Raw genomic sequence first — 21,854 nt, 5'->3', positions numbered from 1 at the left:
TGACAGAACTGCTTCCTTCCATTTTTTCCACTGCAAAAGAAACTGTATTTAAAGTCCTCTGTTCTCAGAGCAGCTTTTCGACTAAGGAGCTGTCCAAACAAAATGGTGCTTTGTTCATAACTTTTGTCTTTTTTTAGCCTTAACTTCAAAACATCACAGTTCGGAGAGTTTTCTTAGATTCGCATTTCACTACAGAAGCTACTTTTTGCACCAGAAACACTGAGTTAAAAAAAGAAGAAGTGGCTGCTGTGGACAAGGAAGCTAGAGTTAGCATCTCTAAACATTATTGCACAAGGAACACTGCTGCCGTGATGGGAGTTACTCCATCACAGTAATCGCCACACCGAAGCCAGGAGCCAAGTTTCTGAGCCAAGCATTCCCCACAGCATCGCACTTCATCCACCTGTTCGTGTTCCTCCCATAGGGCACCCTGCTCCTACCTGGTCTCCAGTTAGCTCATGTGCAGTCAACTCTATGACGTAAAAGAGGCAAACTTGCTCCATGTTTTAACTGTGTACCAAACATATTCAAAATAAATATATTACTCATAAAAATAAATGAATAAAAATAAATCATCTTATCATGTCTTTTATCAATAGCTTTTGGGGCTTTTCATAGAAGTCCACTTCCTTTCTCTGTGTAACTCATTTTCCCTGAACGGGACAAACTTTATTTGACAAATTTAGGAGGCAAGGTAAACCCTGGACAGGTCACCAGTGTGCTGCACTGGTGACCTGTCCAGGCCCACATTGTTTAACTAATATTGTTTTCTTTCAGATTATTAATCGAGGTTAACTGTATCATAAAACCGATAGGCCTCCGTTTATCTCTTTAATATATTCATTCATTCATTTAGCAGCTGTTTATCTACAGTACCGTGCAAAAGTCTTGAACCACCTCCTTTTGTTTCAAAGGAGTCAGACTTGTAATGTTTTTGAAGGTGATCTTTAGCAACGTTGTTTCCTTTCTTTCTATTTCCCGATATGCTCGTATAACGTAGAGAAAAGACGGGTGGCGCAAGACTTGTGCACAGTACCGTTTGGCGTTGTTATTGGTCACTCAATGGCCTTCATAATGTATTGATGTAAATAACAACATCCGGCCTAAAGTCGTTGACTTCAAAATAAAACAAAGCCTCAAGAAGTTATTTTTGAACACTGCGTTTAGCTTTTAATCTTGTCTGGTAAATCGAACTACTACTACTACTACTATAATAATAATAATAATAATAATAATAATAATAATAATATTATTATTATTATTGTTGTTGTTGTATTATTGTTATTATTGTTATAGTTTCCAAAGATTTCAATATCTATTCAGCTTCTCAGAGACCGTTGGTTTTTCAATACACAAAATAAGCAAATATTTTCCTTCCAACAAAAATTAGCAAATGTTTATAAACATATATTTTCTATTCATCTGTAAGCTCATAGCTTGTAAACATAACCCCACCAATAAATAAACATGCAAGAGTTTATTCTGAAAACTCAAACCGGAAGTTCAGTTGATGTTTAACCTGCGGCTAAGCTAACTCCACCTGGCTGCTTGCTCCAGCTGTTTTTGTGGTCCAATACAGCGTGTGTCACCGGTAATAAGTCTCTGTAAGAAGACGGTGGACGAAGAGCGAAGTTTGAAGAATTTTTATTGCTTCCTGGACAAAATGCAGCAGTTTGTTCTTCGGCTGTCTTGCGGGACCCTTAGATGCTGCTGCTGACGGAATAACAGAAGAGCCGCCTTCTGACCCGCCTCAGGTCCGCCTGGAAGCGCTGCTGTCAGTGGCTCTGCGGCAGTGACACGGTTTCTCGTCTGGGCTTTTCAGCTGTATGTACCTCATCTCGCTAAAGGCCCGAGAGCCGCGGCTCTAGCTTGTCTCCTCTTCCTGTGTTTAGGAAGGGCCGTGAACCCTCAGCTGAATGTGGTTCATAATATCTGTGATCTAAAGCATCAGAGCTCATATTTCAGATGAGACTCAACTCTCACACCAAACACCAAAGACTTGTTGATCTCATGAACTGTTACAAGTCCTGTACCAACATGAACGATTTTTATTTTATTACTGGGCAATAAATCAAACATCAGAGTCAAAGCTGAAGGGAATATCCTCAGATCTCTTGTTTTGTTTGACTCTAATAACTCCAAATAGAACATTTCTTCCAGTTTTTCTTGAAAATAACTGAATCAGTTAAACAATGTGATGCATTATTTGAGTAACTTATTAATTAGTTAATAGTTGTGAGAGAATTACAGTAAAACCTGTGTGCGTGTGCTTTAGATGATGCCTTCCTGGGGGGATGTAATGGACAAATCGAGCCGAGTGTGTCGACCCCAGCGGATTGGCGAATCGTCTAAGGTCAGTGTTATTATTGTTAAAAATTATCGCATGGTCTGTAAAGTAGCTTCAGGTTAATCGACTAATAGTTGTAGACAGTTGTCTATCCAAAGTGCAGAGGATCTGGGGACTGTTTTCATCCCTCTGGTAAGTTGAGAAGTCAGCTCATTTCTAGCATGAGAGACAAAATCAGACAATGAAAATCTCTGCAGATCTCTCGCTACTGCTTGTACAGTAACACTGCGAGTGCCAAGAACTGAAGTTTGGCAGCAGTTGGTTTTATCTGGGGTGTGAATCAGGAGGAATGTGCAAAAGTAAGCAGGCAAAAAGAAGAAGAAAGGCAGCCTGGTTCTTATCAACAAGGTTTCTGAGGAGGCTCCTGGGAGCGGGCACACAGCCGTTTGGAGTAAGGAGTTGTGGTCAGGGTGATGTTGTGCTGTGTTTGCAGGTTTTCCGCTGCGTGGATCATGCTGCTGAACTGCTGCAGGGCCTCAACGAGCAGCGGCAGCACGGCCAGTTCTGCGATGTGGTCCTCGTGGCTGAAGACGAGCGCGTCCCCGCTCACCGAGCCCTGCTGGCGGTCTCCAGCCCGTATTTCAATGCTATGTTTACTTTGGGCATGAAGGAGGAGCACCAGCAGGAGGTATGCAGGCAACGCTGTGAAATTAGCTTATTTATGTACGTAAAATAATATATTAAAATCAATGTGGATCGTTTGTGGGAGCCTTTGTTTCTATCTTAGTTGTACTGAAGTTGTAAATGGAATAGAGTACACGCATGTGTTCTTCCTATCTGCAGGTGGAGCTGGTCGGGATGTCCTTCGTGGGTCTGAAGGCGGTGGTGGACTTCCTGTACAGCGGCGAGCTGCCACTGGACGGAGGAAACATTGACTATGTGCTGGAAGCTGCTCACCTCCTGCAGGTAAGAAACCAGCGAGCTGTTAGGTTTAACGATGCAGGCCAAGCGGCAGCTTCTGGGGCTGATGAGGGAAAGGGCCAGAAACTGCACTTCCTCTGATGGCCACTTGGGGCTGACCCTAAAAGTGAGTCAATCTCAGTAGACTCCCATATTAAAAAAATACTTTACAGCCTGTAGCATTCCAGCCGGACTTTATTCAGACGATGCACTCAATGATCATTACGGATGGACCATGGTGGGGTATTCCAACCCATTTATTCACAAATTGCCATAGACACATCATAAGAGCTGTAATCATAACATAAAACAAATAAACATTCACTTGATATAACCACGTTTCTGTTATGCTAATCAATTCACAGAAAAGGCACAGGAGGTGCTAGCATCAGCCTGCTAGATCGCTCATAAACTTATTAACAATCAAGTAATACATTTACAAATTGTCCGAAATGTAAACAACAAGTACAACACACAAACATACCTGTTCGCCTTCCAGCTAGATGCTAATTTTAAGATGGATGGAAAACGATAACCTTCTCATTAATCCTTTCTGCGGCAAGCAGTTGCGGTACGATCTTCCTTCCCGGAAGTTGCCCGTTCCGAATTTCAAAATAAGAGTCTAATCTATATTATAAGGTATAATTCGTTCAGGGATTTAACTGTTTGAAAAATATCAAATAAACAAATAATCTGGGTCATTTACACAGCCTGATACAAAAATGGTTTTCATCTCCACGAGTAGTTTTCTCTTCATGAAAAATATACTTTTTTCTATAGCTCATCAGTTTAGATACTGTTAAGGCTTAAAGTTAGAGGGGTGACCTGTTTGACTGAACTTCTCCTTTTGGAGCATTTAAACTAAATTATCAGGAAAATAATATTTCTAAGAATTTCTGTTTGTAGTGCGAGAGGTTTAATCACCTGTTAAAATCACCTGTTTAACTGTTAAAAATCAATCGGTGGTGATAATTAATGTTACCTATAAAAACTCATGCATTGTTCAGGTATGGCGAGCGGTGGATTTCTGCTGCCAGTTCCTGGAGACAGAGGTGAGCGAGGACAACTACCTGTACCTGCAGCAGCTGGCGCTGCTCTACAGCCTGGAGCGACTCAGCGCCTTCGTCGACCGCTTCATCCTCAAACATTTCTCCATGCTCTCTTTCACCCCGGACTTCCTGCGCGACATTCCTTTCCACAAACTCAACTCCTACCTCTCCAGTGGCCAGGTGAGACGTCCTCACCACGGCTCAGCAGACGAGCTGAAATCAAAAGCACGGTTAGCATTCTGAGAGCCCCTTTCTTCATCGCCAGGTTCAGCACGACAGCGAGCAGGCGCTTCTCCAGGCCTCGCTGCAGTGGCTCAGCCAGACGCCCGAGCGGACCTCCCACGCCAGGCAGCTCCTCTCCCACATTCGGTTCCCTCTGATCCCGGTGGCAGACCTCATAAGCAGGGTGCTTCCAGATGTGCGAGCTCTGCTGCCCGAGGAGGCCGGCTGTGAGGCCCTGGTGGAGGAGGCGCTGGCATACCACGCCAGGACCAGCGCTCAACCACTCCTGCAAACTGGACGCACCACAGTGAGGGGGGGAGTGGAGAGACTGCTGCTCATTGGAGGAGAGGTACAGAAGCTGATTTCATGATTTCACGTGAACATCATGTTAAACCTGCTTTAGATCTGATGTCTTCACACCTGACACTTACTGTGATATGATTTCAGTGTTAGTATTTTAATCTTGAGGCTCGTGTCTCCACTGCTGTCTGAAAAGTGAAACCTGGAAGCTTCACAGCTAGACTTCTCTTGTTTTTTGAGGTTTCCGAGCGTGGGGAGGAGCTTAGCGCTAGCGTTTCCTGTCTGGACGCTGAAACAGGGAGCTGGAAGGTGGAGACTGAGCTGCCGGCCCAGCGGAGTCACCACTGCCTGGCGGTCCTGGGAGGTTTCATCTTCACCGCCGGCGGGAGCTCGTCCAGGGACAACGGTGGAGACGCTGCCTGTAACCTTCTGTACAGATATGACCCCCGCCACAACCAGTGGACCAGGGTAGAGTGTAGAAAAGTCCCCTCCCTCCAGCCGCTTTGATAGTCTGAGGTCGTTTAGCAGCCCAGACTCACGAACAGCGTGTTTTTGCAGGGTGCCCCGATGAACCAGCGGCGAGTGGACTTCTACCTGGGGACCGTGGGAGAGTACCTGATCGCTGTGGGAGGGAGGAATGATACCGGAGCTTTGTCGTCAGTGGAGGTCTACTGCCCTGCTGAGGACTGCTGGTCCTACGTGGCAGGACTGCCCAGGTTACTGCTGACTCCGCCTCTTTGATTGAGGAATATCTCTGATAGCTGAGCTGTGAGGACTGCGTTTACACTCCACACATGTAAAAAACTGTTTGTGTTTTGCAGGCTTACTTACGGTCACGCTGGTACAGTCCACCGTGGCGTCGTCTACATCTCGGGCGGTCACAACTATCAGATCGGCCCATACCGCCGGGACGTCCTGAGCTACAATCCGTTGCGGGATGGCGATGTGTGGGTGGAACGCCAACCCATGTCTCTGGCCCGGGGCTGGCACTGCATGGCCTCCCTCGACAACCTAATCTATGCCATCGGAGGCAGCGATGACCACGAGGACACCTCGGAACGCTTCGACATCCTGCAGGTGGAGTCCTACGACCCACGCGGCGACCAGTGGACCAAGATTGCGCCGCTGCTGCTGCCCAACAGCGAGGCGGGGCTCGCTGTGTGGGCAGGTAGGATCTATGTTCTCGGGGGCTTCAGCTGGGAGAGCATGGCGTTCTCCAGAGCCACACAGGTATACGACCTAGACAAGGGGGCGTGGTCCAGAGGGCCCGACCTGCCCAAATGTATAGCAGGGGCTTCGGCATGCGTGTGCACCGTGAAGCCTCCGCCGCTGTCAGCCTCGCCACAGAAGCTCAGAAACCAGATGGAGGAGCCATTATTCTGTACTACGACTGACACGGTGACCAGCGGATCTGCGACTCTCCAGTCTGTTTACAGTGCAGGCAGGCCACAGAGTCAAGCTCAGCCACAATCCCAGCAGATCAGCTACTCTCAGTGGCAGCCAACACCTCCTCATGGTGCAGCTGACGCTTTTATTCACATGTAATAGATCTCTGAGTATGGATGCCGCTTTGCAACCCTCCTCCTTTTCTTGCTGCATCTGACACTTAATCAGTGTTGTATCTGTCGCTGCCACTGACTGTCTCATAACTGCATAGCTGTTTGGTGCTCTGTAGTTTCACTGAAATGTGGACTGTAAATAATGTGAGTGCAGCGTGTGGAACAAGACGTCAGTCGTCTGCTAATGAGCCTGATTTGTTGACATTTAAGCTGTCGACTACTAAAACAGATAAAACTGTGCACGGTTAAGGTTCTCTAGAAGTTGCGTATTTGGGAAGAATCACAGATTTGATATTCCTCTAAATACAGGAAACAGAACAAGCTGCATTTAAAAGAGGTTTTTTTTGTTCTTGCTTTTAGGATTAAACGTGAATGTTTTTAAAAGATGTCATCTCTGCCTTTGAAGCAAAAGCTGCATTCATTACTACTGCATTTTTCAGAAGTATTCGTCTGTGCATTTGTACATTTTTTCTTTAATTAAAAAAAATATTAAAAGAGAAAAGCGAGCTTATCATTGGCTCTTATCATTCTAAACATTTCATCGTTATTAGTAAACAGGTCACTGATGGATGCTCCAGCGCTGGTCGTTGTGGCGTCTTCTCTCTCAGGTGAAGGGGTAGTACGGGTGAGACTTGATTCTGAGAGACAAAAGAGCAATCATTGGTTTGATGCTGGAGAATGCAGCTACAGCAGGAAGGTGGTTGACTTACTCTTCAATTTCACAGGCCTTCCACCCTCGGTTCAGTCCCTTCAGAGCACTCAAGTCTTCTTCAGTCAGACTGAAGTCAAAGATCTGCAGGGAAACCGACAACGAGGCTCTAAATATACTTACACTACACTCCTGAACTAAAACTATACAATTGCTGAGGCGCTGTCAACTGAAATTGAACTGGGGCCTTTTGTGTAATAACAATTTGTACCACACAATGGTGCAGTGAGTCAACCAGAGGGCCTGCCCCCTAGTGGTCGTTAAAAAGAGTGCAGGTTTAATACCCCCACCGAGAAAATCGTGGTAAGCATCTTTGTCTCACCAGAGCGACAATGGTTTCTTACCTTTGTGTTTTCAAGGATGTGGTGAGGCTTTTCACTCTTGGGGATGACTGCAACACCCTGCTGCACGTGGTACCTCAGCAGGACCTGAGACAAGTTCACTGTTACTAACTAATGAGTGCACACACACACACACACACACACACACACACACACACACACACACACACACACACACACACTTTATCAACCTGACCTGTGCAGGACTGCGTTTGTGCTTCTTGGCGATATCAGCAATGACTGGGTCCTCCAGCAGCTTATATGGATCTGTGTCTTCTCTTAACCTGTGACACGGAAGGATTTATGAAGACGGGTTAAGAGATGAACAAGGCCTCTGTTGGATGTAGCTATTAGCTACTGTTAGCTGCATATATCTAAAAGATGCAGACCACAAAGAGACATAAAGTTAGCTCTACCAAATGGAAAGAGACAAACTAATATGGGGACACAAAAGAACCACTGAGATAAAATATATCTGCAACCTAAGAGGACCACACCATTATAAATAGTGCATGTGTTTATGTTTGTGCCATGAAAACCATCCTAAATATCAGGATATATTTACATCTATTTTTCCCTACCCCAATAGTCGAATTCCATAAAATAGTTTGCACTTCATCAAAATGAGATCCAGAGTCTGCACAGCAAGTTTGTTATGACCTTTACTTCCTATGAGTCAGTTTACTGGCCGAACTTTTAAAAATATTCAAAAAACATCTCTTTTTTATCGTCTCAGCCTTGGAGATATGTTATATATCTGTATATATAATAAAGGTTTCAAACATTTAAAGAACAAAAAGTTCTTCGTGTCTGTTTTTCTGATTTGGTTGTCGGTGTGGATCATGAGGCAAGACCTCGTACAGTTCTGAGGGTCTCCCAGGTGAACCGAAGGGGCTGTAGGCTGTCAAGGCAATGTTCTTGGATTTGCAGAACTCCATCATATCTGTCTGGATCAGGTAAGGATGTAGCTCCACCTGTGGACGACATGTAAACGTACAACAGTCGAGTCGAGACTCTAAAACGTTTCAGTAGCTCACAATTTCTCACTTTACAGAAAACACATGTGACATTATCACAAGAAAAAGAACACGACACCGGAAGAATCTGCACAATCATAATAATTCAGCTCCGGACTGATTCACCAATGCAGGAAAACAAAGTCCAACTTTGAGCAACTAAATTGAAAATAAAAAATGTTTACTAGTCCTTACTAAACACGGCTTTCCAAAACTCCGCACTGTCGTAAGAAGTCTGACAACTTAGTTCAGGACTGATAGTGACTGACTTAAACAGGACTGATTTCTGGAGAAACTGCAGTGGGATTGTTGCTGCTGCTGGACCTAGCCTGTTATTTGGTGGTTGGATTGGTCAGCTACAAAAGCTAATGGTGTTAGCAGCTGATACTGTTAAAAGGCTTTAAAGAGTGAAATAAACGTTTTTAGGCATCTTAGCGCTGATCAAATTGAATAACCCACTGATGACTTTTTTTCTTTTTTCAAAAATTCTACAAAACCTGAAGCACTTTTGTCTTCCATTAATAAAGTGGACAACCCTCCACTTTATTAATGGAAGTCCCTCAAGTCCCTCCTGTCACTGTCAGGAGGGACAGACTGTCTGAGAGGACAAGGCAGAAATTTCAATGCACCATATCTCCTTAACTTTAAATTGCTTCCATCTGTGTCATTAAAAGCAGTTAAAGTTACCACGATGACTACATTCTATATACAGCTAGCTGAAAAAATAAGAGATGTTAAATCATTTATTACCCCAAATTCTAGGAAAGTGTGTTACAACAGTGATGCAAAATACAAAAAAATGAAGAGCTCTGATTTAAAATAAATGCAGGGATTGTGATGTGAGGAGGCAAACAGCACTAATGAATTTCCTCAGCAGCAGTGTGCTACCACTGCAATGATCTGAACTTGTTCCTCACACACAAAGGACGAAGGCTATGTTGGTCTGGATAGGCTGAAAATGAAAGGAAATCCAAAACCACCAATCAGAGTGATCGATTTCAAATCAGCTATCAGTTAAGCAGCTGTTACACTTAGCAATTAATAACTGGCTCAAACAGACTGACAATGAATGGAAATGGTACTCATAAAATGTCTTACACAACCACGTGTGTGTGTGTGTGTGTGTAAATATTTAGACTTCTTTGTGAGGACAGAAAATTGGCTACTAAACTTGTGGGGACCAGCACTTTGGTCCCCACAAGTTTAGGCATTCATTTTTGATGGTTAGGGTAAGTGGCTAGGGAAAGCATAATGTCAATGAGATGTCCTCACTAAGATAATGAGTGTGTGTGTAACAGAGAGAGATTAACCTATGCCAAAACTGTAGAAGCACACATTGTGCAATCAAGCCTCGTGTTTCAGACCTTAAAGCTGTGTTTCTGTGATGAACCGTCTGAGGCTAGTTAGGTGCAAAAGCTTTGGAAAAGTTTTTTTTATCTATAACATATAATGGGATTGATTGTAACCGTAGAAACAAACCTCTGGGAACATGCTACATCTTTGTACAAACACCAGTTAATTACAAAATGAACTAGGAGATGTTGTAGAGCTCGTGGAAATGAGCCTTCACAGCTTCAACGAATGTAAATGGACGCATCTGCAGTACCTGATTGACCGCAGGGGGAACCCTGCACAGAGCGAGGAGTCTCTCCAGCTGCAGGATGCTGAAGTTGGACACACCGATGCTCTTTACTTTCCCCGAGGCTTGCAGTGCTTCCATCCCCTGCAAACACAAGACAAGTTTTTACAATTTAGTTTGCCTGAAAAAAATCAGCTTTTAATATCAGTTAGATCACAGATAAAAATGTAAAAGATTGTATAAGAATTTAGTTAAATGATGCATGGAGCTGTATTTATATGATTCACAGTTCACATCTGGGTCATAACTATTTACTTTGACCATTTTATTATCATTTATGGTTCATTTATCTGTCATTAACATTTACTCATATGATTATTCAGTGCTGTTATTCAAACAAGCATACAGTCTGTATCTTCTTACCCTCCACACATCTACGTAGTCTACGTCAGAGGTCACTATCTTTCCATCCTTCCTTGGGAAAAGCTCATCACCCATTTTCTGCAGTGAAAATAAAAGTCCATCAGACAGATGGCACATCTTTCCCCACAGTGCACCCTCTTTCAGTTCTAAGGCTTTCATTCCTTTTTTTGAGCAGTGTATTTTTAAATACAACCTGACATGAACAACAACTCCTGACACATTACACCGTGTCGATTTAACAAAACCTAAGCCAGGATGCAGAAGCAGAAAAACTGCATCCAACGTTTCAGAAGCTCGTTCAGCTGTTTTTAGCAGCAATGACCTTCCCAGATCGATGGGTAGTTCCTCCTCTAAGATCACTGCCGATATCTTTCCTCTTTGGCATTTGTTAAAACACACACCTGAATATTCTAGACCAGCACACTTCCACAACGTCTTCTTTTACAGAGGTGCTCATGCTTGCTGATTTGGTTACCAGCACCTAGCTCCTTGAATAAATTTGCCTAGAATGTCTTTATTGTTAAAGTGAGTTTAACAGATGGATACTGCACTGGAGTCTCTGCTTTTATCTCCAATTTGCCTGAATGGGAATTGAATACAAGGTTGACTCCTGAAGGTCGACTATTCCAGAAGATGAACTTATTCTTAAGTCAAAGCCAAATGAAGAATGGCAGAATAAAGAACAGTGAAACTGTCAGAATTGGAAATCTCTGCTCAACCTTTAGACCAACAGGGAAATGCACAAGATAAAGATCCAGGTAGTCCAGTTGGAGATCACTTAGGGACTTATTGAGGCACACAGGGATGTCTTCTGGGGCATGATGGGTACACCACAGCTAGAAAGGTTAAAGCACAGCGAGATAAACATTAACATACAGCAGTGTGATGCATAAATCTGGGTACTTTGAAATAATAATTCAATTCATTTTTACAGACAAAGAAAACCCCAACAATCATATGACCCCCTATGAGCAAGTGCTTTGGCAAAAGTGGAAAGAAAAACTCCCTTTTAACAGGAAGAAACCTCCAGCAGAGCCAGGCTCAGGGAGGGGCGGGGCCATCTGCTGCAACTGGTTGGGGATAGAGGGGAGGAAGATGGGACAAAGACATGCTGTGGAAGAGAGCCGGAGATTAATAATAACTAATGAAATATCAACTCAATGTGGGTCCAAAAAAAAAGGTGACTGAAGAAGAAACACCCAGTGCATCATGGGAATCCCCCAGCAGTCCACACCTATTGCAGCATAACTAAGGGAGGATTCAGGGTCACCTGGTCCAGCCCTAACTATATGCTTTAGCAAAAAGAAAAGTTTGAAGCCTAATCTTGAAAGTAGAGATAGTGTCTGTCTCCCGAATCCAAACTGGAAGCTGGTTCCACAGAAGAGGGGCCTGAAAACTGAAGGCTCTGCCTCCCATTCTACTTTTAAATACTCTAGGAACAACAAGTAGGCCTGCAGAGCGAGAGCCAAGTGCTCTAATAGGGTGATATGGTACTACAAGGTCATTAAGATAAGATGGGGCCTGATTATTTAAGACCTTGTATGTGAGGAGCAGGATTTTGAATTCTGGATTTAACAGGAAGCCAATGAAGGAGAAATCTGCTCTCTTTCTAGTCCCTGTCAGGACTCTTGCTGCAGCATTTTGGATCAGCTGAAGGATTTTCAGGGAGTTTTTAGGACTTCCTGATAATAATGAATTACAGTCGTCCAGCCTGGAACTAATAAATGCATGAAGTAGTTTTTCAGCGTCACTCTGAGACAGGATATTTCTAACTTTAGAGATGTTGCACAAATGGAAGAAAGCAGTCTTACATATTTGTTTAATATGTGCGTTGAAGGACATTTCTGGTCAATCTAACAGACAAAAAGTAAAAGAAAAAGATTGGAAAGGACAAATAAGAAGTTCGGACTCTTCCTCCTCATGCTGTCCCACCTCTAACACCAACTACTTTCCCACCTTGCTGACAATAAACATATCTTCACGTCGGATGATACCCTGCTGCATCTTGGAGCGCAGAGCCTTTCCAATGTCCACCTCGTTTTGATAACTGTAGGCAGTATCTATGTGGCGGTATCCAGCCGCGATGCCAGTCTCTACTGCACCCTGGATCGAGGTCGGGGACAGATGAGAGGACTGCAACAAGCAGGACAGTAGAGTTAGTGTCTGCTAACCTTACTCTTGGTTCCTGGGCACATTTACACCAATGTAGAGAGAATTTGTGTGAGATAGATAATACAACAGATAATACAAAGTTGAGAGGGTCAAAATAACATCACAGATGTGCATGAAGTCAAGCAGCACCATTGGTGACAGTCATGCCAATGTCTGATAGGCCTCTTCTCAGCAGGTCACTAAACTGAACTTCTCTACTGTGCTTTTATGGGCATTTTCCATTGATTATCTCACACATGATACAGCATGATACAGCATGCTAAGCGGTACAAACAAACCAAGAAGATTTGGCTTCAGTTTTGGTTTGGACTACTTTATTAGTTACTTAGCACCAATTGTCTCTACCCGTGCATTGCACCCCTGCTGTTTATCAGCTTGCTAACTAAGCATGTTAACATTAGCTGATAACTTCTTGTTAAGATACTAATAATGGGTGACCTCACGCCACTATGTGTCAGATACAGCAGGATGGAGGATCTGGATTGCTGCTTGATAGCAAAGTGGTGTGCAAATGTACATCAGTTGCTGATAACCATAGTTAATGGTTCAAATCATATAATATAAGAATCATCAGTTTGCTTTGTAGAAATGTGTCTGTTGAGCCACTCGATGACGGCTGAGCTTGGTGTTTGCCTGATGTAAGGCTTTTTTGGATATGTGTTAAATCACATGTAAGATAAAACTTTGATCCAGTTACTGGCTTCATATGTAATTATAAAGTCCGAATATTAATTTCGACCTCTAAAGTTTTGAAACCACTGTTTGGATGCATGTGTCTTATTATTAAACTTGACTCTGCCACCTGAAAGAGTGATCGATGTCTGCCAATCACAATCAAGTCCTTCTAATCACCTCCCTTCACAAATATCAGTAAGTATGCCTTTAAATGCATGTATTAGAAGGCATTAGTAAACATATAGTAACTCTTAACAATACATGAGAAAACACAGTAACACTGAGCAACTTCTCAAAGTTAAATGCAGATGAAGAAATGGGGCTACCTTCCATGTCCCAAGACCCAGCAGTGGCATTCGAGAGCCGTCATTCAGCTCAACGTTCCTGGCCACCTGTGTGTCCTCCACAGAGTACATTTTCCCCACCGTAAGAGAAAAACAACAAAAAAGCCTCTCAGTTCACAACCGCGCACTGTCACGGCTTTCTTCTTCCTCTTTCCCCCTCAGAGTGCTTCTGCTGAGTCAGTGTCCTTCCTTTTTCTTTGCTGATTTTACTTTAGCTCATGTTTCTGACCTTCACTCACTTGGTTTTATTCTCTTCCACCCACTCATTTCCTTTTCTTTCTGTGCTATCAGTCCACAAGTTAATTATTGGACAACATGCAGAGAACTTCACTAGAATGTAGTATTTATCTGTAAATAGTAAGTGAGGAGGAACGTGTTGCAAAGGTCACTTCTCCCATCGTGATAGCAATACAAACACGCATGCACACACATGCACACACGCATGCACACACATGCACCTTGCCTTAGTTGCACTAAAACAAATCCACTGTAATGTTCCCGCTTCCACATTAGATGGCGATCTTGTATCACCGGTTTGTGCAGCCACATTTTTTAAAATGAAAATTATATATATTTTACATTTCTTAAGTCATTTATTGTAAGTTCAGATTTTAATGTCATTTTGTATTTAATACAATTTGTCATCGTATTAATTCCTCACGTCTGTGCTTGTTTCTTAGTGGTTCTCTTATTTTAAAATAGCTTGTATTTTTTTTACATTTATAATTTCACTTTTGGATTAAACTGATTTTATGACACCAACTTCATGTTTTAATATAACTTTTGTTTTAATTTCATGATGTAATTTTTGTCTAATTACATTTGCTGTACCTGATATTTCAAACCCCAGTTTCAATCCTGTTTCTAATCCACCTCATAAAAGTTGTTTTTGGAAGAGTGGTCAACATTTTCAGAAACTGATATCTGAGCCTGTATGCTAAAGAGCCTATAGTAGTTTCAGAGGTGTACTTACGTTTACTCAGAATTTTAACACCTGACAGGTTTTTGGTGTTGTTCAAGTAAATCAAACAAGTAGGTTCTATTTTAAAGAGGCTCAAATGTTTGCTTGTTTCAATATGATGAAAACATCTGCTGTGCTTTTTGTTTTTACATGACTGCACTCCGCATGGTTTCAGTTTGCTTTTTATGTTTTTCCTATTCAAAAACCAAAACCAAGCAATGCACCCAAGCTCTCGTTTGGCATGCAATTCTAATTTCTAAATGCTTTTTGGTTTAGTCTAACCCGATAAGCACAAAAAAAGGAATTCTTTTTAAACGCATGTTCCCATATGGGGACGATGGGTTTATTTTATGGCGTAAAGCAATACAATCACCACAGTTTATGTATAAAACACTTTATCGAGCAGAATGAAGTTTAATGTGTAGATAAGCCAAAATATAAAAACTCTGTGTTTTACACTGAGGTGTATTACATCTTACAAGCATCAACAATAATTGGGCCAGTACTGGGCAAACGATGATGAAGATGGAGCTGAGAGGCAGGAGGAAAAGAGGAAGACCTTAGAAAAAGGTTCATGGAAGTAGTGAAGGTGAACATGCAGAGGGCTGGTGTGACAGAGGAGGATGCTGGGGTGAGATGAAAGCAGATGATGCACTGTGGCGACCCCTAAAGGGAGCCGGAAGAAGAAGAAAACTGCGTCCTTCTGCAGACTGTTTGTCTGATGCAGAAGGACACATTCGTGCATAGCCTTGAACACCAGGAACTATGTCCTGGTCTCACTAGATAACACTAACACTGAACTGTGCCTAAACAGTCTGAAGCGGTAGAGGGCGCTGTGTGGCCTACCCAGTAAAAACGAGGAAGAAGAGGCGGAACCAACGTAAAACGAAGAAGGGGCACCAGGGTAACCATGGCTAAAGTTGACAGCGGAGCGAAACCACTACAAAATGCCATGAAAATGGCCAAAGTGGCAATACAGCTGGACGGAGGGAACAGACACAAGGTCAGTGAGCCCCGGGGGCCGACAGCACGGACACAGCAGCGGGAAGCGGACAGGAAGCGGCGGGTGGGGATGTAAACAGAGGGAGGGGGCGGAGGCTGTCAGTGGTTAGCCACATAACGTTAACCTGCTCGTTAATCTATACATGCAAAACTACCTTTAATTAATAATGATATTTATTCACTGCCATCCCGAGACTCACCTCAGTGTTTTGTCCTATGAAAGCGCCTTTTTGCTGCATTGTCATCAAGTTTATTGTACACGCATAACACCAGTGTTTACGATGCGTTATAATAAAGAATATTTGCGTCTAAAAACAGAGACAAACCTGGCATGTTATTCAAAACACGTCGAGCTAAAATATGCAGAGGAAACAAACACTCTTCTGTGGATTGTGGTTTCTTTTTCCCATCACACTGTGACCACCTGCGTGTGGCCCCCTGACCCGTCGAGTAGACCCTGAAGCTGGTCTGCACTCTGGTGTCTGCACCAAGATGTTTACAACAGATCTTTTAAGTCCTGTAAGCTCTTCGGTGGGACCTCCGTGGATCAGCCTTGTTTGTTCACATTCCACAGATGCTCCCATCTCAAGTCAACACTTTAAACTCGTTGTTTTGCTCCAAATCATTGCTGAACAGTTTCTGCTTTGTGACAGGGCGCATTGTCCTGCTGAAAGAAGCTCCAGCCATCAGAGAGTCTGTAGGGCAGGGGAGTCCAACTCCAGGCCTCAAGGGCCGGTGTCCTGCAGGTTTTAGATCTCACCCTGGGTCAACACACCTGAATCAAATGATTAGTTCATTACCAGGCCTCTGGAAAACCTCAAGACATGTTGAGGAGGTCATTTAGCCATTTGAATCAGCTGTGTTGGATCAAGGACACATCTAAAACCTGCAGGACACCGCCCTCGAGGCCTGGCATTCCCCATCCCTGGTCTACATGATCTGCAACCGTGCTCATGTAGGCAGTACCTGTCAAAGTAACATCCATGTGGATGGCAGGATCCAAGGTTTCCCAGCAGAACAGGCCAGCTGTCACTCACGCATGCATCAGTGAGCCTTGGCCACCCATCACCCTGTCGCTGTTCCTTCCTTGGACCACTTTGATAGATACTGTCCCCCCGATCCCTGCAGACCAGGAACACCCCACAACAGCTTATTTGTTTTTAAATTTAAAAAATCAGAGAGCTGCTCTGGGTCACAATTTGGCCCTTCGCTCAAATCTTCACATTTGCCCATTTTTCCTGCTTCTAACGTCACCTTTAAGGACGAAATGTTCACTTGCTCTGTAATATATCCCGCCCACTAACACGTTCTTTGATGAAGAGATAATTATTCACTTCACCTGTCGGTGTTTATAAAGTTGTGATTGATCAGCGTATATATTTTCCTCTATGGTGATGTTCTCAAACTCGGGTCCTTTACAGGAAGCCTGCGAGTTTGAGGGCTCTGCGCAGTATCTAATATGTTCCTTGGAGTCTGTTTGTGTGCATGTGATATATTTTTCTATTGGCAGAACAAAATAAACGCTGTTGTTTATAAGTTTTGATTGGTTGGGTTGAGGTGACCCCTGACCATAGCTGGCAGTGACCTAATCTGTAGGCACTGTCACCTGTCTGTCTCTGTCCTGGTGAATTTAGACCCAGGGCATCCTTTGTACTGGTTAAAGTGCAACTATGTTTCCTCTAAAAACAGATTATCCTCAGCACCACATGTAACCAGTCCAAAGCTGAACTGCTTTCCTGAGTTACAAAACTCTTTCTTTATCAAAGTTGGAGGGACTAAAAACTGCAACTAATGTGTTAATGCGATGCATGCCAGTGTGTGAGGTTATCAGCAGCCTGTGTACTTATAACAACTGATGGCCTGTTTGTGGTCTCTCTGCAGGAAGCTTACTGTGAATACCTCCGGACCATCCACTACATATCACATGCACTTTTGGAGGAAGCTGTTTCACAGAGTAAGAGCTGAAGGAAATGTGTGACTGATGATGAAGGAGCATAATGGTATAAGGTCTCTGCTCAGTTTACCTGTTAGTGTGCGAACAGTCCAGTGCTTGTTAAAGCAGACACTGAACACGGAACATGAACCAGTTTACAAGCAGAACTACCCTCCTGACCGTTTCCTCTGTTCCTTTAATACCTTACGAGAAGCAACCTCTGACAATACAGACGTACCGAAAGTTCCTGGAGCAGTGCTTCCTCGAGTGAGTCAGGCCCACAACTTCAGAGCAGGAAAAAGCATTGCTCACTTCCTGATCCAAAAATCAGTGCTGTTTGTTATTATCAAAGAATTCCCGCAGTCCCGCACTTCAGAACTCTTTAAAATGTTTGTATAGCAGTGGACTCATAAGGTGCACAACATGTGAAAGTGGCAGCTCATTCAGAGTATGAAATGTAACTGCATTAATGTTTCTTAAAGGTACTACATCTTTGATGCTCAAAAATGGAACAAAAATGTTTCAGCATTTGTTATTCATGGATACATCCGAGCAGTTTCATCGCTGTGCGATAGTCCAGATTTAATAGGGGACTATAGGGCTACAGCCCAAAAATGTACAACATGAAAATGGCCAATAATTGAATCTTTTATATGGAGTCTGTTGGTAAATCATATCCTGTGGCCGCCACAGTTACCAAAGCTCTACTCGGTTTAACATCTGTGGGTTTAAAGCTGATTGTTTTTATGAGGCAGATAGGCTCATCTGTTCATCATCTCAGGCTACGTCCACATGAAAACGGCGTTTTCGATCACTGAAAACGGAGATTTTTAAAAACTCCTGCCAGGGTAGAGATTCTCAAAAAACTCTGTTTTTGTGTTTACATGTGGACGCAGAAAACGGAGATTTACTCACGCAAGCTCAAAGGTGTGCACCTTGTTTGACGTGACGCTGTGCGCCATGTTATTGTTTACATGAGATGAATTTCTACAATGAGACAAAAAACTGTTGCTGTTACTCTGTGTGCAGTTTTTACACGCTTACACATGCAGTTACTGTCCATCCATTCAGAAAGGCAGAGGCGTCGTCAGTTTTGAATAAATTAACAAAAAATGTAATTAAAATTTATGCATGCTGTATGCATTTAGTTCATTCCCAAGTTGTGAGTCTACACCAGCCGAAATCCTGTTTCTGGTTATTAACATTTGAAATGATGAAGGTACTTGAAAAGTAACACAAAATTAGCTGCCTTTCCAGAAAAACACAAAGCTTTTGTCCTGAAGGTTTGCATAAAACCCTGTTTACTCTTTCCCTCCCAGGCTTCTAGACTGGCCAACATTTCTGCACGGCTAGGATTTGGCACGTTCTTGACAACATTTGACTGCGTTTTTGGCGTTTACATGTGGACGGAGATATTTTTCCAAACTGCACGTGTGGACGGGATTTTTAAAAAGAAAGAAAATGGAAAATCTCCGTTTTCAAAAACACCCGTGTACGTGCGGATGTAGCCTCAGTGTACCAGCAATCATGGCACCATGACCTGTTTGTGTGGCTGCTTTGATCAATCAAAAAGCAGTGTTATCTGCAAGCCATAAGGGTACCACCTGAATGTGAGCGTGTTGGACTCGATGGATTTGTGACCCGGACCAATCAAGGGTTGCTACTCAGTAATCCTCTTGTTCCAACACTGTTAATCATTCCGATCAAGGCTTGAACTAATCAACCATTTGTGAAATTCAATCAGCTTTCTCATGCCATGTGATGACCTGTGTATAGTAGAGAGATTAATCCCATCTCATGGCGTGATATGTGTCTTTCTGGCCTCAGTGGAAAAGGAGATGGTGTCAGTGGAAGTGGCTCGGATGTTGACCCTAGCTGAGCAGTGTCTGGAGCGAGCCAAGTCATTTGTAGGGAAGAGCACCGAGCCCCCCGACCTGTCAGCTTCTGCTTTCTCTTCGGGTTCACCTGGCCTACCAGAGCCCCATCAGACTGCGGTCGTCCCTGCCTCTCACACTGCAGACACTGGTGAGTACGTTCTCCTCCAATCAGAAGCATCTCTTCTGTAAACACACTGGTCAGTCACTGCTAAGTTGGAGCCAGGAGTCACAAGTGAGATGTCACCTGCTGCACAGTGTTACGTCATCTCATTGTGTCTTTAGCCTGAGCTCTTGGTCTCTGTTTGACTGCAGTCACAGTACCTGTGGGTGGTGCTCCTGTGGCCACAGACCATAAATCCTCGAGTCCCAGAGTGAGCGGTCGCAGCAGGCTGTTGTCAGACGAAGCCGAGGAGCCCTCACCTTTCCTGCCTCCCGAAGTCTTCCACAAACTACAAGCAGAAGCGTCGCAGGACACGGGCAAAAAGTAAAGACTGGTTTTCATCAAGGAGAGGAAATATTGCTCCAGTGATAGAAGCTGGACAAACAAAGAAGAACAGACTTAGTAGTTGCTCTGGATTCCTGTAAAAGCACAGTGTTTTCAAGTGAAACAGCAAACGTGTTGCAGTCGATTTGTTATCTAAATTGACGCGTGCCGTGAGTCATGTATTGTTTGTTTATGCGTTTGTGCGCTGCAGGGAGCTGACACCCATCGAAGAAGCCTCACGTTTGAACCAGAAGCTGAAAGCTAATTACGAAGCTCGCCTGGCGAGACTCACACCTGGTCAAGCCTACCAGAAGACATCTTTGGTAAGTTTGGGAAATGAACTCGTCTCAGTCTGTTGTCACATACGCTACTTTGTTGTCCTTGTTTGAGCACAAGTTTATTTAAAAATGTAAAGACGTGACAACTTCTGTTAAAACGATTTCCAAAAATGTTACATTTTTTTATTTTAGTGATATATAAAAATTTGTTTAACAGTATTTTTTGTTTGCACCTTTATTTTGCATGTGGAATATAACAGGTAGATGATTTTTCTTAGCCAGAGGACAAACTTCCTGAGGAAGAGTCGGTCCAAACATCCCACTGGTTTTTAGAGTTTCACCTGAAAGAAGGGATTCAATTATTGATATTATTCCTTCCAGTTTTGCAGCATGTGTATACATATTTGGTCCGATTTGCCTGGATATTCAATCACACTTAATCTTTTTTCCCCTCTAAAGCCACGAGGCTGCCGTGATGTCATCTGACAGAGTTATCATAGACATAACTTAATGATAATGGTCGCGCTCTGATTGCTACTTTCTGTCTCCCGTACTCGCTGAAGTTTGTTGTTCCCTGTCACTAAATGACCACAGCACACTCAATTTGCATGTGTGTGGCACAAATGAAACAAAGGGGGGCTTTTTTTGGAAAAGGGTCTAAAAATTGGTAGGTAAAGTTTATTGAAAACACTTCAAATTTGGGCAACAGTAAAGTTTTAACTGAAGTGTGAGAGGGAGGCCAGAGCCCAGCCTGTGACGATATCTAAAAACATGTAAAATTGTGTTGTTGTTGGGTTTTTATTAAGCTCTGGTTTTGATGGCAGTGTCGCGATTATGTGAAGTTACTGTTGATGCTGAGGAACATATACAGGTTTTACGCTTTCATGCGGACTTCTATATTTCACATATTGAAACCTTCAGTCCCAGAACTTATACAAGGTGTTGTTAAAACAGGAGGCGATTCATAAATGTGCTTCAACTTTCAACTTCAACAAAGTTAAAAATAAATAGAATTTTAATCACTTTTATATCAATCTTAATATAACCTTTTAAACTGTAAAACCTTCATTTTATGCTAGCATATTTACCCAGTCACTTCCTCATAGTAACAGTGAAGATTATATTTTGATAAAAGGGAAGACAAAGAAAGACAAACGGTTTTTATTCTAATTAGTTTCACTTTGTGGTTCTGAGTGTTTCCTCTCCTACTGAAAAGATGGCCTATGCTTGACGGACGGTGCAGGTGACATATTCAGTGCGCAGGATTGGTCCGTCTTTCCTGACATCTTTGTCACTGTCACCAGTATCAGGCTGGGCGTGTTTTAGATGGATTAGCTCTTGGTAAGTGCATTGCTCACACTTGTCTATAGTGTGCATCAATGAGAGAAGAGCCAAAGTTTCCATAATGAACCAGAAGAAGGCAGGCCTGAGGAGGCAGTACAGGGCTCAGTGTAAATCTCAGAAATTCACCTTCATGTTGATGCTACTTCAATATATTCCCGCTTACTAAACTCCTCCACCTTAATGTAACGCCCTCATCAGCAATGGGCTCTTCAGCAGGGTGCTGCACCCTAACAGAGATGTGAGGAGCATGCCAAAGAACAGGTCAGAGCTGATGGCAAGCAGCATTAGAGTGGTGCTTTTTAAGTATTTAACATTAACATATGAGCATGCTGTGAATGT

At 43.1% G+C, this 21,854-nt stretch overlaps 3 protein-coding genes across 5 annotated transcripts in view; 2 read left to right on the top strand and 1 right to left on the bottom strand.

The window, feature by feature from the left end:
• Positions 1 to 1,419: 1,419 nt before the first annotated feature.
• Positions 1,420 to 6,879, top strand: klhl36 (kelch-like family member 36). 3 transcript variants are annotated; one of them, XM_026172475.1, is made up of 9 exons: positions 1,420 to 1,824; positions 2,276 to 2,353; positions 2,781 to 2,975; positions 3,131 to 3,253; positions 4,255 to 4,476; positions 4,562 to 4,867; positions 5,059 to 5,286; positions 5,377 to 5,534; positions 5,640 to 6,879. In XM_026172475.1, the coding sequence occupies exons 2-9, from the start codon at positions 2,276 to 2,278 to the stop codon at positions 6,361 to 6,363; spliced, it is 2,034 nt and encodes a 677-aa protein (XP_026028260.1). In that variant the 5' UTR covers positions 1,420 to 1,824; the 3' UTR covers positions 6,364 to 6,879. The 3 variants fall into 3 exon arrangements, with proteins under 3 accessions (XP_026028260.1, XP_026028259.1, XP_026028261.1); XM_026172474.1 differs by lacking the exon at positions 1,420 to 1,824 and having other exon boundaries at positions 2,294 to 2,975; XM_026172476.1 differs by lacking the exons at positions 1,420 to 1,824; positions 2,276 to 2,353; positions 2,781 to 2,975; positions 3,131 to 3,253 and adding an exon at positions 3,266 to 3,485.
• Positions 6,831 to 13,995, bottom strand: LOC113025080 (aldose reductase). Its single transcript, XM_026172477.1, has 10 exons — positions 13,619 to 13,995; positions 12,402 to 12,578; positions 11,165 to 11,281; positions 10,446 to 10,523; positions 10,050 to 10,166; positions 8,289 to 8,401; positions 7,624 to 7,711; positions 7,431 to 7,514; positions 7,088 to 7,170; positions 6,831 to 7,015 (listed from the first exon to the last, which is right to left on the bottom strand). The coding sequence occupies exons 1-10, from the start codon at positions 13,706 to 13,708 to the stop codon at positions 6,982 to 6,984; spliced, it is 981 nt and encodes a 326-aa protein (XP_026028262.1). The 5' UTR covers positions 13,709 to 13,995; the 3' UTR covers positions 6,831 to 6,981.
• Positions 13,996 to 15,306: 1,311 nt separating this feature from the next.
• The window catches only part of vps9d1 (VPS9 domain containing 1), a 29,077-nt gene continuing 22,529 nt past the window's right edge, over positions 15,307 to 21,854 (top strand). Inside the window, exons 1-5 of the mRNA XM_026172473.1 lie at positions 15,307 to 15,600; positions 17,481 to 17,553; positions 19,360 to 19,557; positions 19,722 to 19,893; positions 20,105 to 20,216. Coding sequence (XP_026028258.1) covers positions 15,508 to 15,600; positions 17,481 to 17,553; positions 19,360 to 19,557; positions 19,722 to 19,893; positions 20,105 to 20,216 — 648 coding nt within the window. The 5' untranslated portion in view covers positions 15,307 to 15,507. The remainder of the gene's footprint in view (positions 15,601 to 17,480; positions 17,554 to 19,359; positions 19,558 to 19,721; positions 19,894 to 20,104; positions 20,217 to 21,854) is intronic.

This window comes from Astatotilapia calliptera, chromosome 7, assembly GCF_900246225.1.
Source record: "Astatotilapia calliptera chromosome 7, fAstCal1.2, whole genome shotgun sequence".
Taxonomy (NCBI): domain Eukaryota; kingdom Metazoa; phylum Chordata; class Actinopteri; order Cichliformes; family Cichlidae; genus Astatotilapia; species Astatotilapia calliptera.
This window is presented reverse-complemented; position numbering and strand designations above follow the sequence as displayed.